The 12,500-nt window shown below is 44.8% G+C and overlaps 1 protein-coding gene across 1 annotated transcript in view; it reads left to right on the top strand.

Annotated features, from left to right (window-relative positions):
* LOC310863053 (neurofascin-like) overlaps positions 1 to 12,500 on the top strand; it is an 85,900-nt gene that overhangs the window by 43,375 nt on the left and 30,025 nt on the right. Inside the window, 8 exon segments of the mRNA XM_083771175.1 lie at positions 838 to 1,025; positions 1,872 to 1,994; positions 6,413 to 6,583; positions 7,466 to 7,492; positions 8,173 to 8,223; positions 11,574 to 11,642; positions 11,645 to 11,684; positions 11,796 to 11,980. Coding sequence (XP_083627301.1) covers positions 838 to 1,025; positions 1,872 to 1,994; positions 6,413 to 6,583; positions 7,466 to 7,492; positions 8,173 to 8,223; positions 11,574 to 11,642; positions 11,645 to 11,684; positions 11,796 to 11,980 — 854 coding nt within the window.

Genomic DNA, 12,500 nt, shown 5'->3' with positions numbered 1-12,500 from the left:
GTTATACAGTATATACACTGTTCAGTAAAGACACTCACTTTGAACGGAAGAACCCCGGAGAACGACACTGGAGCGCACCAAGCTTCTTTTCAATTATTTAATCAGTAAACATGACCGCAATCTGGTACTTGTAAGTCATCCTGGATAAGAGCGACTGCTAAATGCCTTTAGTTGTGATTGACCAATATAATTGACAGATGTTTAGTGGGCTCCGTAGTGTCAAATTGTTACTCATGTTAGCGTTCGTGTTTGTTGATTAAATACTTGGAAAGAAGATCTGTGTGCTTCAGTGTCTTTCTCCGGCTTATGCCGGATTTATTTTTGGTTGCACATCTTGTCTCACCAAAAATAGTAGATATAAAATCTCAGTGCATTGCAGCGCATTGTCAGATTGTATATCAGCTGCCTATTTTGTCTTTATTTATCTGTTTGTCCATTACTGAGAGTACTGGGTTTCTGAAGAAGCTGACTGAGAGCTACTGTATGGTGTCTATAAATTCACTGTTGCTGAAGCAAAGGAAGAGGTTTAGGTACTGTTACTGTATAATGTGATTGAGAGACTGTGAAGGCATGTGACTCTTGATAGTTGTTTTATTTGAAATATTACAAAGGGGAACTACAAATATAGACATAGAAATATAGAAAGATGACACATAATGTGCATAAGCATATGGCTCGGTTTTGACCCCGCACTGTGATTTTAACCGATTTAAAAAGGTCCTGACCCTTATTGCAACTCAACCTAATCTGAGTAACAGACAGACAAACAATCTAACAGGCAGACTTACTTACTCTTAGCTTAATGCCTAATATATATCTTCAATTCTTCATGGCCAGGTTCATGTGGCGACGGAACGGGAAGTTTTTCAACATCGGGAAAGACCCCCGGGTGAACATGCGGAAGCGCTCGGGAACCCTGGAGATTGGCTGGAGCCGGCCGGAGGACTACGAGGGGGAGTACCAGTGTTTTGCCACCAATGACTACGGATCGGCCCTGTCCCACAAGATCCTGCTCCGAGTCTCCAGTAAGTATGAATACGGATCGGCCCTGTCCCACAAGATCCTGCTCCGAGTCTCCAGTAAGTATGACTACGGATCGGCCCTGTCCCACAAGATCCTGCTCCGAGTCTCCAGTAAGTATGACTACGGATCGGCCCTGTCCCACAAGATCCTGCTCCGAGTCTCCAGTAAGTATGACTACGGATCGGCCCTGTCCCACAAGATCCTGCTCCGAGTCTCCAGTAAGTATGACTACGGATCGGCCCTGTCCCACAAGATCCTGCTCCGAGTCTCCAGTAAGTATGACTACGGATCGGCCCTGTCCCACAAGATCCTGCTCCGAGTCTCCAGTAAGTATGACTACGGATCGGCCCTGTCCCACAAGATCCTGCTACGAGTCTCCAGTAAGTATGACTACGGATCGGCCCTGTCCCACAAGATCCTGCTCCGAGTCTCCAGTAAGTATGACTACGGATCGGCCCTGTCCCACAAGATCCTGCTACGAGTCTCCAGTAAGTATGACTACGGATCGGCCCTGTCCCACAAGATCCTGCTACGAGTCTCCAGTAAGGGCACGCACGCACGCGCGCACACACACACACACACACACACACACACACACAAAATGCAAGGGATGGTCAACATCGACGCTGCACGTGAACCAAACATCACACATCAACATACTCTATATCATCTTCTCATTATTCTCTCTGTTCCCCGTCTTTCTCTGTATATAAATCTCTGTTTCCTTCCTTCCTGCCTTCCTTCCTTCCTTCCTCCCTCCCTCCCTCCCTCCCTCCCTCCCTCCCTTCCTCCCTTCCTCCCTTCCTTCCTTCCTTCCTTCCTTCCTTCCTTCCTACCATCCATCTCAGAGGCTCCTCTGTGGCCTAAGGAGGTGCTGGAGCCAGTGGTTGTGGCCGAGGGATCTCCCCTGGTGCTGACCTGCAATCCTCCTCCTGGCCTCCCCCCTCCATACACCTTCTGGATGAACAGTGGTAAGCAGTGCACACACACACACACGCACGCACGCACGCACGCACGCACGCACGCACGCACGCACATACAGTATCTGTTCACAGATCCTTAAGGGCTTGAAGAGACACTTTCATTAAATATAATGCTCTCTCTTGCTCACACACTCATAAATCTGTGCACGCAGATCTGTGCAAATATCTAGTAAAAACACAAATTACACACATAAAAACCCCAGGAAAGTGTTTCTTGTCTCCCAAACATCTTTAAAATAAGATCTGGTTGCAAAAGGGGTGAAGTGGCCCTTTAAGACCTACAGTACATTACAGTACAGTACAGTATAAGCATGTACAAAACAGCAATGCCTCCAGGCAGGATGCAGTGCAGCTGGAGTCATATCCTCGTTGCTGGGTGAAATTAATATTCAAAACATAATCATGACATACATTATGTATCCGTGTGTAGTGGCAAGATTATTCAGTATTCACAGAATACATGATAAGTGTAGATTGCAGATTCCAGTGTGCCATACTGTATGCCACAGTGGATTCTACTGTACATGCCACAGTGGTACAGTAATAAAGCTCCAGGCATTATACTGGCCTGTGAGGTTCTGTACTCATATACTATATATATAATACAGCTCCATTGATAAATGATGAAGGCCACTGTCTCTCTCTGTCACACACAAATCGTTGCTGTCGAGCAGAAACCTTGCTTGTATGTCAAAACACGTCTGTGTTCCAATGGAATCAATGTAGTTATTATTTACTCACAAGCTGGTGGTCATTGGTTTTGATTTATAAAACCCAAAGTTTTATAAGTAGGGCGTAGGGCGCCTCCCTAGGGAGGTCCTCGACGCATGTCCCACTGGGAGGAGACCCCGGGGCAGACCAAGGCGCAGTTGGAGGAAATACATCGACTCTCTGGCCTTGGAAGGTCTCGGAATCCCCCAGGAGGAAGTCACTAATGTTGCTTGGGAGAGGGAAGTCTGGAGCTCTCTGGTGGAGCTGTTGCCCCCGCGACCCGACTACGGATAAGCGGTTGAAGATGGACGGATGGAAAGTAGAAAAACAATTTTCTACTTTGGACAAGAACTGTGCAGGCTTGTGTTTGTGTTTTAACATGTCAGTATTCCAGATTTCTGCAGGGATTTAATTAATTCTCTGTTTTACATAACAGGCTGTCCTCTGCACTGACCTCTTAAGCCTGATTTATGCTTCGTCGTATGAGAGTGTTGCACGCCAGAAATAGCTCACAACACAAACACACTGCACAAAATTAAGCATGAGTGAAGGGCCTTTCAAACGGGAAGCGATTTAACGTGCCTATAGTTCATTTGGTCACCTGCAGGTTTTTTTCTGTATGAGCAGAGAAGTCGAGGGGCAACATCGCAAGCGTATTTACGTGAGCGCGGTCCCGTGAATTTGTTGTTTGTTTCGTGCACACATCCGCAACTCACCAGACCTGGATTCGCTCTCCCTGTCTCTCTCTCCCTGTCTCTCTCTCTCCCTGTCTCTCTCTCTCCCTGTCTCTCTCTCTCCCTGTCTCTCTCTCCCTGTCTCTCTCTCTCCCTGTCTCTCTCTCTCCCTGTCTCTCTCTCTCCCTGTCTCTCTCTCCCTGTCTCTCTCTCTCCCTGTCTCTCTCTCCCTGTCTCTCTCTCTCCCTGTCTCTCTCTCTCCCTGTCTCTCTCTCTCCCTGTCTCTCTCTCCCTGTCTCTCTCTCTCCCTGTCTCTCTCTCTCCCTGTCTCTCTCTCTCCCTGTCTCTCTCTCTCCCTGTCTCTCTCTCTCCCTGTCTCTCTCTCCCTGTCTCTCTCTCCCTGTCTCTCTCTGTCTCTCTCTGTCTCTCTCTCCCCCCTCTCTCTCAGCTGTTTGAAGAAGGCTCCCTCTTTGTCCTCCTCCCAAGTGGGGTGCTGACTTCTGCTGAGCCAGAATAAATGTTTGTCAGTGTGTTTGTGCGTGTGTGCATATGTACGTGCGGGGGCATGTGTGTGTGTGAGTGAGAGTGACTGCATAGACTAGCAGAGCAAAGAGCTGAGAGGGCAGAACCCAAGCCCAGCCAGGAGCCATTTTGCTGCTCGAGCTCATGAGTCTGGAGGTCCTCTAATAGTCAGCTAATGGTGTCACTACTCTATCATACTGTGCATGCTAAAACATGCTAAGCTGTTCCTCAAAGTGTACCGTGCAACTGCCACACACTAAATCAGTGGTTCTCAACCTGTGGGTCGGGAAAAAGATTATGTGGGTCCCCACATGATTTTGAAGATTACTGTGAAGGACTTTTAAGATATTTTTAATACCTAAAAACTAAACAGTACTGCTAAACGTTACTGCATCTCATCTTTATGTGAAAACATAAAAATTCAATAAAACATTTTATTAAAAAAAGTAATCAACAAACTATATTATAAAGAATGGTCGAATATTGGCCAAATTGTCAAATAAGAAAGGGGATTTGTATTTATTTATTTATTTTATAAATCAACTCCTACAATTCCAAGAGCTTGTCGGGGTTGGGGGGTCTCCAGTTCAAATATGATGTTTTTTGGGGGTCCCCTGTCCGGAATCCAGATATGATTATTTTGGGGTGTCGTAGCCTGAAAAGGTTGAGAACCACTGCACTAATAGTGGTAAATGGTAAATGGTGCATTTATATAGCGCCTTTATCCAAGGCGCTTTACAGAGATTGTGCATTACATTCACCCATTCACACACACATTCATACACCGATGGCAGCGGAAACCATGCAAGGCACCAACTAGCACATCGGGAGCAATTAGGGGTTCAGTGTCTTGCTCAAGGACACTTCGACAGTAACTCTGGGGGAGCCCGGGTTCGAACTGGCAACCTTACGGTTACCATCCAGGCACTCTACCCCTGAGCCACTGCCGCCCGGTGGCTCAGTGAATACTTTATTTCTATGAAATAAATCTATGAAAGGAAGAATACATTCTTTCTTTCATAGATTGCTAACTTGCAGGTTCCTCACATGAATTAATTAGCTACACATTTTGCAAATAAGATGCACTAAACCTCACTAACAATGTTACCCTCCAGTTAAACGTTTAGAAAAACTGAAATAAATAAATCGAGAAAATGCTTAGGATAAAGACACACAAAGCAAACAAGTGTAATATAATTGAAATTATTCACATTTACTTAAAGAATTATGTACACACTGTAGTGTACATTGTACATCATGTCATCGTGTCACCTGCTGTCACCAACACGCCAACGCATGTTCAGGTCCTCTGGCTGCTGATTGGCTGCTGATTGGTCCTCAGGCATCGTCGTGACAACCATGCGGCTTGTGTCAGGTGACATGGCAACAAACTGAGTGTGATGGCCTGTCTGAGTGTGTGGCTTAGCCTGTGGCGACTGTCACATTCACATCAACCATGAGAAATGACTGCAGACAACGCTTTTTAAAGCATTATGCATGTCATAAGGCTCCTTCGAGGCCTTAATCAAATCCCTCAAAACCAAGCCACAGTCAGCTCATAACAAACTGATCAGGGTCATATTAGGAACGGGGCTCAGAACCATAGAGTATTAAAAGGATAGAGACTGATCTGGCGCGAAGCTCCGCCCCCTCCGCTATTCATGTCAGTGGAAGTTGCTCAGCATGGCGTTTTGAAGCACCCGGAAGGACCGTCTATTTCCGCCTTTTAATTTGGTGGTCCAATGCGGAAGTGCAACCGAGCGCTCAATGTTAAAGCCCAGCTGCACAGGGTTTCCTCGTCATGAATCCACGGGTCCGCCTGCAGTCCTTCCTCTTACCACTAGGGCCCAGCGCTTCAACGTTGGAGTGCCTCACTGGCCCCTTGCTCAGAACCCATTGGCTCTCTGAACCAGTTAGCCATGGTCCATAAGATCATACTGTTCATACAGTATATGGCGAGGTCCCCATATTTTTAAAGACATGTTTTACAGCAGACAAAGGCGTGCCTATTAGAAAGGGTTACCATATAGTGGGTCATTAGTCTAGGATAGATAAGGGAGCATTTAGTTTTATGTATGTTTTGTATTGTAATGTATTTTTTAACATATTAATCTGTTTCCTCAATGGAAATAAGTCCCTGGTCGTTCTTGTGTAATCCTCGAAATCCTGTAGCCATGTGGTTTAATGCTTTTCAAATAAATCAAATCAAGTTAAGTCCAGGACCAGTAGTACTGTCATATAAACAGATTGTACATGATGGATGCCGTTTGTGGTTCACCAGTCAAGTGGATTGTTAACAGGCTCTTACAGACTTACAGCTCTTACAGAAATATGGCCTACGTGGTTAATCAACTCTATTTTATTGAGGACTGTGAATGTTTTCATCGATACCTTTCACTGATCTCTCTCTCTCTCATCGCCTTGAATTCCCTTCCTCAACCTCCTTCTCCTGTTGCTCCCACCTTCACCTCGTCTGTCTCTGCTTCCTTGTTCCTCCAGCCATGATGCCTATCCCCCAAGACAGGCGTGTGTCTATGGGACTGAACGGAGACCTGTACTTCTCCAACGTGCTGCCCAAAGACGCCCATACCGACTACAGCTGCAACGCCCGCTTCCTCTTCACGCACACCATTCAGCAGAAGAACCCCTTCACGCTTAAAGTGCAGACCAGTGAGTAGATACACCATCTCTTTCACGCACGCACGCATGCACAGTCCACACACACACACGATTGCAATCGCCCCGCGATCGCCGATCACCCAACATTTATTGAACAATAGACTTTATGTTTTTTGAAGGTTCATTCTAACTGCGTTTCAGCCCTGTGTGCATGCAGTACAGGGTTAAAGCCAAGGGCAGGCTTTAAATATGTTTATCGTCCAGGCAGAATGGAGTGAATAATGTACACACACTCACACAATAAACAAAAACACTGAAAAAAGGCTGTGCACACATACAACATGCAAAAGTATTTATTGCACGACTGGTATGTCAAATGTTTGTGGTTAGAGGGATATACAGTACACCAAACCATGCTCACAACGCTTGCATTGTGAGCATGTATTTTAAACGAATATTCTCCCCAGAATAGGGACACTAGATTTCATAGTGTTTCATATCTGAAGGACTCAGACGCATTTCAGTGTTTATTTCCATGCCTATCGTCTGTATAGTTTATGAATTTAAGTTCACCCCCAAACCATGCCACGAGAATTATGAAATGTCCCCATCTAGTGGCGGGATGGCGACATGGCAGGCATTCCATCTCAACTAATCATATCTCATTATTAGGTTGTTCAACACAAGTCTGCCGAAACGAACTGTTTGCTCATAAAACAATGACAATATTTCTTTCCAGCAGAGTGCAATATTGTATTGTCATTGTCACGGGGCAACCCGTGCCCTATATACACAAAGACACATGAAACTGCTCTCTATAACATGCAAGGAGTAAGGACTAATGTTTTAAACGTGTGTATTGAAAACTGTGTGCTCACTGATTGTTTGCTAATTGTCTCTCCTGCACGGCTGGTGGCATTTCCCTTGATTTAGGAAGGGGCCAAGTGGTAGGTGCTTTCAGTAAGTGTCATTGAGTTTTCATTCTGATTTAGACTTGTTTAATTGTAACACATTATTGAGAATGTTTAGGTTACTGTTTATTCAAGGTGGTTGGAAGTATTTATATTAGTGAAGTATTTGAGAAGAAATGTGCTAATTGAGTCTGTGCCCAGTGGTAGCTAGGATCCACTCCTATTTAAAGGAGGCTGCAGGGACAGGCTATATAGTTAGATGTGGGCAATGACACAGGTAACATCCCTGAGGGAGAGCTACAGGGCCTTGTGTGATCAAGATCAACTAGTGTTTATTTTGTTTTGTCATTTTTCAGTGTTATTGTCCTGTTTTCGCACTGTTGAACCTGTACTGGTTCAACTTGGTGGAGGAGTTTGGGGATAATAAAAGCCCTTAACTATCATTTCTGACTGTTCTTGGAGCCTTGGCCGTTCGGGCAACTTCACAGTCATCAACATCCCTGAAGATTTGTTATTGGTTCCAGAGGGGAGGGGGAGAGAGAGAGCGAGAGAGAGAGCGAGAGAGAGAGAGAGAGAGAGAGAGAGAGAGTGTGTGTGTGTGTGTGTGTGTGTGTGTGTGTGTGTGTGTGTGTGTGTGTGTGTGCATGCGTGCGTGCGCGAGCGAGCGCTTATGGGTGTATGCATGTGGTGCTGATGATCAATTGTGTGCACCTGTACCTGTATTTTCAGACGAGCCCTATAATGACACCTTGTCTTACAACTCCTCTGATCCCTACAGCGGTGAGTCATTTCCTCCAGTCTGGAGACAGCTCCACCTCCTGTGTCTCTGCTGTCTCCATCCTTCCTAACAGCTACTAGCTTGCTAACCTGTCGGCTCCAACTATCTCACGTCGTGGGGTAGTTATTTAGTCAACCAACTGACTGATATTTATGTTTTAGAAATCTAACCCTTACCCGCACAACTCACGCTCATCTTGGTTCCTGATGGGACGCATAACCACCATTGTGTGATTGGGTTAAACCAGTGGTTTTCAACCAGTGGTCCTTGAGGTGGTTCCAGGTGGTCCCCAGCTAAATGATGGAGAGTTGGTAACTAAATGGACCCTTATAGATCTTTAACTCTTGAGAGTGTAAAATGAAACCAAATGGACCAACGTTCTCCTGTTATCTCCTAATGGTACCAACATCAATATATAGTATGGAATTGTGGACAAAATGTTAGCCAACGACAACAAAATATTTGTACGTTTTGGGTCTGAGAGGCTAAATCTCATCAAATGGTGGTCCGTGCGTGGCTCAAAGGCTGAATAAATAATGGGCCTTGATATGAGAAGGGTTGAAAACCGCTGTTTCTCAATGCCGGGTCTGGGGAACACCAGGGGTCCAAATGGACCCATATGGGTCTGTAACGCTAGTTAAATTAAAACTGGGGATTTTACAGTAGAGACTGTTACGCAGATTATTTTTTAAATCAAATGGGGTCTGTGGGCTCATACTTTGGGGGGGCTCATGCCTTGAAATTAAAATGGATGATTCATGAGTCTCCGAGGACTCAGCAGGTGTGATGGCTCCTCTGCCCCCAAGCTGTTACTTAACTTAGCTAAATCTATGACAGAACGGAGCCAAAGGTGAACCTGACAATTTAGGACCGATGGCCCCCAGGGAGTGTTGACTGTTCACAAAGTGTCACAAAGAGTTAAATGTCATGTGTCAAACAGACCTCAAAGAGGTTGCACGCACGCATGCACACATGCACAGTCGCACACACACACACACACACACACGCACACACGCAGGTATGCTCGCACGTACGCACGCACACACACACACACACACACACACACACACACACACACACACACACACACACACACACACAGTAAAATGCATTTAGGAATGGTAAGCAAATTGCCCATGACTTTAATTATATTGGACATTGGGATATTCATATATTCATAAGGCCAACCTCGTGGGCATGTTGCTAGAGGGGAAAGGGACAGCATATGTTGTATTGCCTTGACCTAAGGAACTGCAGCCCAGTGGAATACATTTAGTTTTTTAACCTCTGGGAGACAATTCTCATAGGGACAGAATGGGAACGGGCCCATCCCCACCCCACCAATGGGAGTCACCACTAGAGGCTACAGCTGTAAGTGGGCACAATCCCAGGATTAGATTATGAATATTCAATTTGTATGCATGGGGTGTTCATTAATAGTTATGTCTGTATGCAGATTGCATTCGCAATGTCCCACTTACTTAGATAGATTCGTTGGTTATTATTAGATGTGATGCTCTCATGTACCCTCACAAACCCTCAAACACGCACGCATGCACGCACGCGCACAGTCTCTCTCTCTCTCTCTCTCTCCCTCTCACACATAAGTAAATAAATACACAACATAAATACACAAAAGAGGGGGGAGGGTTTCGTCCTGAGAGACTGCAGCACTTCCTGGGAAGTGCAGCCAACATCACCAAGGCCACGCATTTCCAAGCCACTGTGTCGCCTTAGTGACGCATTGTGTGTGTGTGTGTGTGTGTGTGTGTGTGTGTGTGTGTGTGTGTGTGTGTGTGTGTGTGTGTGTGTGTGTGTGTGAGAGGTTGAGGGGGATACATATGCTCTGTGGCAGTTGTCACTACTAATCCTTGACACCCTCTTCTTCTCTTCTTTTATCTCCTCCTCTCCCAGTGTCAGTAACAATAGGTCCTTCCTCGCTCACCCTCATCTGTTTGCTGGCCACTGGAGATGCTAACCGGCTAACAGATGCTTTAATCCCACACAGATCTGCATCACAATGGATACTAACGCTAATTTAACCCACCGCACTTCTCATCAGCATAATATACGTAGCGCAGTGCTACAGACCGCAAAGCCGCTAACATAATTTCTCTTGCAGCGTGTCAATATATTCACATTGGAATGGGATCATGCTAGCATAGCAGTATCAACATCCAGGGCTCTTTTGTGTGTGTTGTGTTCATTATGGGGAGCTTAATGAATGTTATATGCATATAGTCAGATAAATGAATGTGTGTACTATTTGGGGAGCAGTATATTTCACACTTTATGCAGCCTCTATTAAAAGTGTTTTAAAAGTAGTTAAGTTAAAAGTATTAAATGTATTACTTTTTACTGATTCTGTTTAAAGGTAAGTTCCTCCTAGTAATTAATAAAACAACGATGATGTTGGAAAAACTATGCGTTTATTTGTGGAGCCTAATTTATGCTTTGTCAAACAACAGCGTGGCTGCCAGTTATTTCCAACATGCAACATTGGCGTTCGAGTCCGACAAAGACTTAAATTTATACTTCATCAGCCGATGTTGCATGCTAAATCTAATACAATTTCTGCTGTTTGTATGCTGCAGGCCACATCCACAAGTGGAACATTCACTGCTCGTTTATTTATAGTGTCTTATTGTCTCATACGGTCACTCTACATTGTGTGTGGCTGAAAAAACACATAAACAGCCTAAAACCCAACTCCAAAGGTCTGAGAACATTCTGGAAATGCTCCAATTATTGGCAGGGAAGCATTTATGATACAGCATAAGCTAAAAGTCAAACCCTGTGGGGATGTTTATCATGTGGTTAGAGAATAAAGAATTCTCTAAACCGTGTGACCTTAAATATGCTCTGTTTTAAGCTCTTGGCGAGAACAGAGCAGAAAATATTAAACAGTTTTAATATGCCTTTTGTAAATTGTAATCTGTGCAATCTTCGTGTTGGCAGCTCATGCAGCTTCCATGAAAATCAATGTTATTTATTTTTATGCTGTGAATGTCGAGGGACAAATTGGCCTCAGAGCAGTCTGGAAAGTGAGCCAAAGCCTTAGAGGGAGGGGGCTTGGCAAAGATATCTCAGAGGGCATGGTGGAACTGTACTAGCATTAGACTTGTGTGGTGCTGATTACAAAGCAATTGTTTCCTTCCTACAAGGAAGTGAGTCATGCTCTGAAGATGGATTGTAATGATTTAGGATTAAGAAATTGAATTGACGAGGATAGATGCGTGTGTGTGTGTGGTGTGTGGTGTGTGTTGTGTGTGTGTGTGTGTGTGTGTGTGTGTGTGTGTGCGTGCCCGCGCATGTTTGTGTAATATAACTCTATTCTTGTCCTCTGTTGCAGGTCGTAAAGTACCAGAGTCCACGCCAACCATCCTCTCTCCATCAGGGACTGATAGCTCTAAGATGGTGCTTCGGGAGAGCAGCTGCTGCTGGAGTGTATAGCTGCTGGACTGTAAGCAAACATGCACACACACAGACACATATACGTAGATACAGTATACGCTATACTATATCCTCAAACAAAATGCACTCACTGACACTCCCTCTTCCCTTTATCCTGCAGTCCGACTCCAAGCATTAAGTGGTTTAAGAGAGGGGGAGACCTGCCAATAGAGAAAGTGAAGTTTGAGAACAACAACAAGACCCTGAAGGTTGTCAGTGTGTCAGAGGAGGATGCAGGGGAGTATGTGTGCATGGCCAACAACCGTATCGGCAGCATACAACATTCCATCTCGGTGGAGGTTAAAGGTGAGGTGGGAGTTTTAACTATGCAACATTGCTAATTCCGCTATTCATGTTGTTAATTTTGGACAGATGATGTTCTTTATTCTTTTTGTTTTAACCCATTTAGACCCTGGTGCAACCTTGTTGTTTTACCTTTAAATCGGATGATATACCTCTGTGTCTCATTAGTAAACTTAACTTTCTAGACTTTTAAGGTTTTCAGAAAGCTTAGGTTAGGTTTTAGAAGGCGTTTTTAGAATCGACCTCAGGTATCACTATCACTATCAGTGGGTTCACATGAAGTGAACCCACTGATACCTGAGGTTTTTACTGTGTTCGTCCACACCAATGCAACTTCTCGCAAAAAAACTGTTTTAGAGACCGTTTGCAGCGGTGTGGACTGCCCTTTTGCAGACTGGTGTCATTTGGGGATAATGGTTGCAAGTAGTTGCAGACAGTTGCACATAATTTCAAGTAGTTCCAAGGAGTTGCATAGATCTGGACTGGCTTTAACTTTGAGATTGTACAAATGTATACACTTGTT

Source organism: Protomyctophum parallelum, assembly GCF_964188405.1.
Source record: "Protomyctophum parallelum genome assembly, chromosome: 8".
Taxonomy (NCBI): Eukaryota; Metazoa; Chordata; class Actinopteri; order Myctophiformes; family Myctophidae; genus Protomyctophum; species Protomyctophum parallelum.
This window is presented reverse-complemented; position numbering and strand designations above follow the sequence as displayed.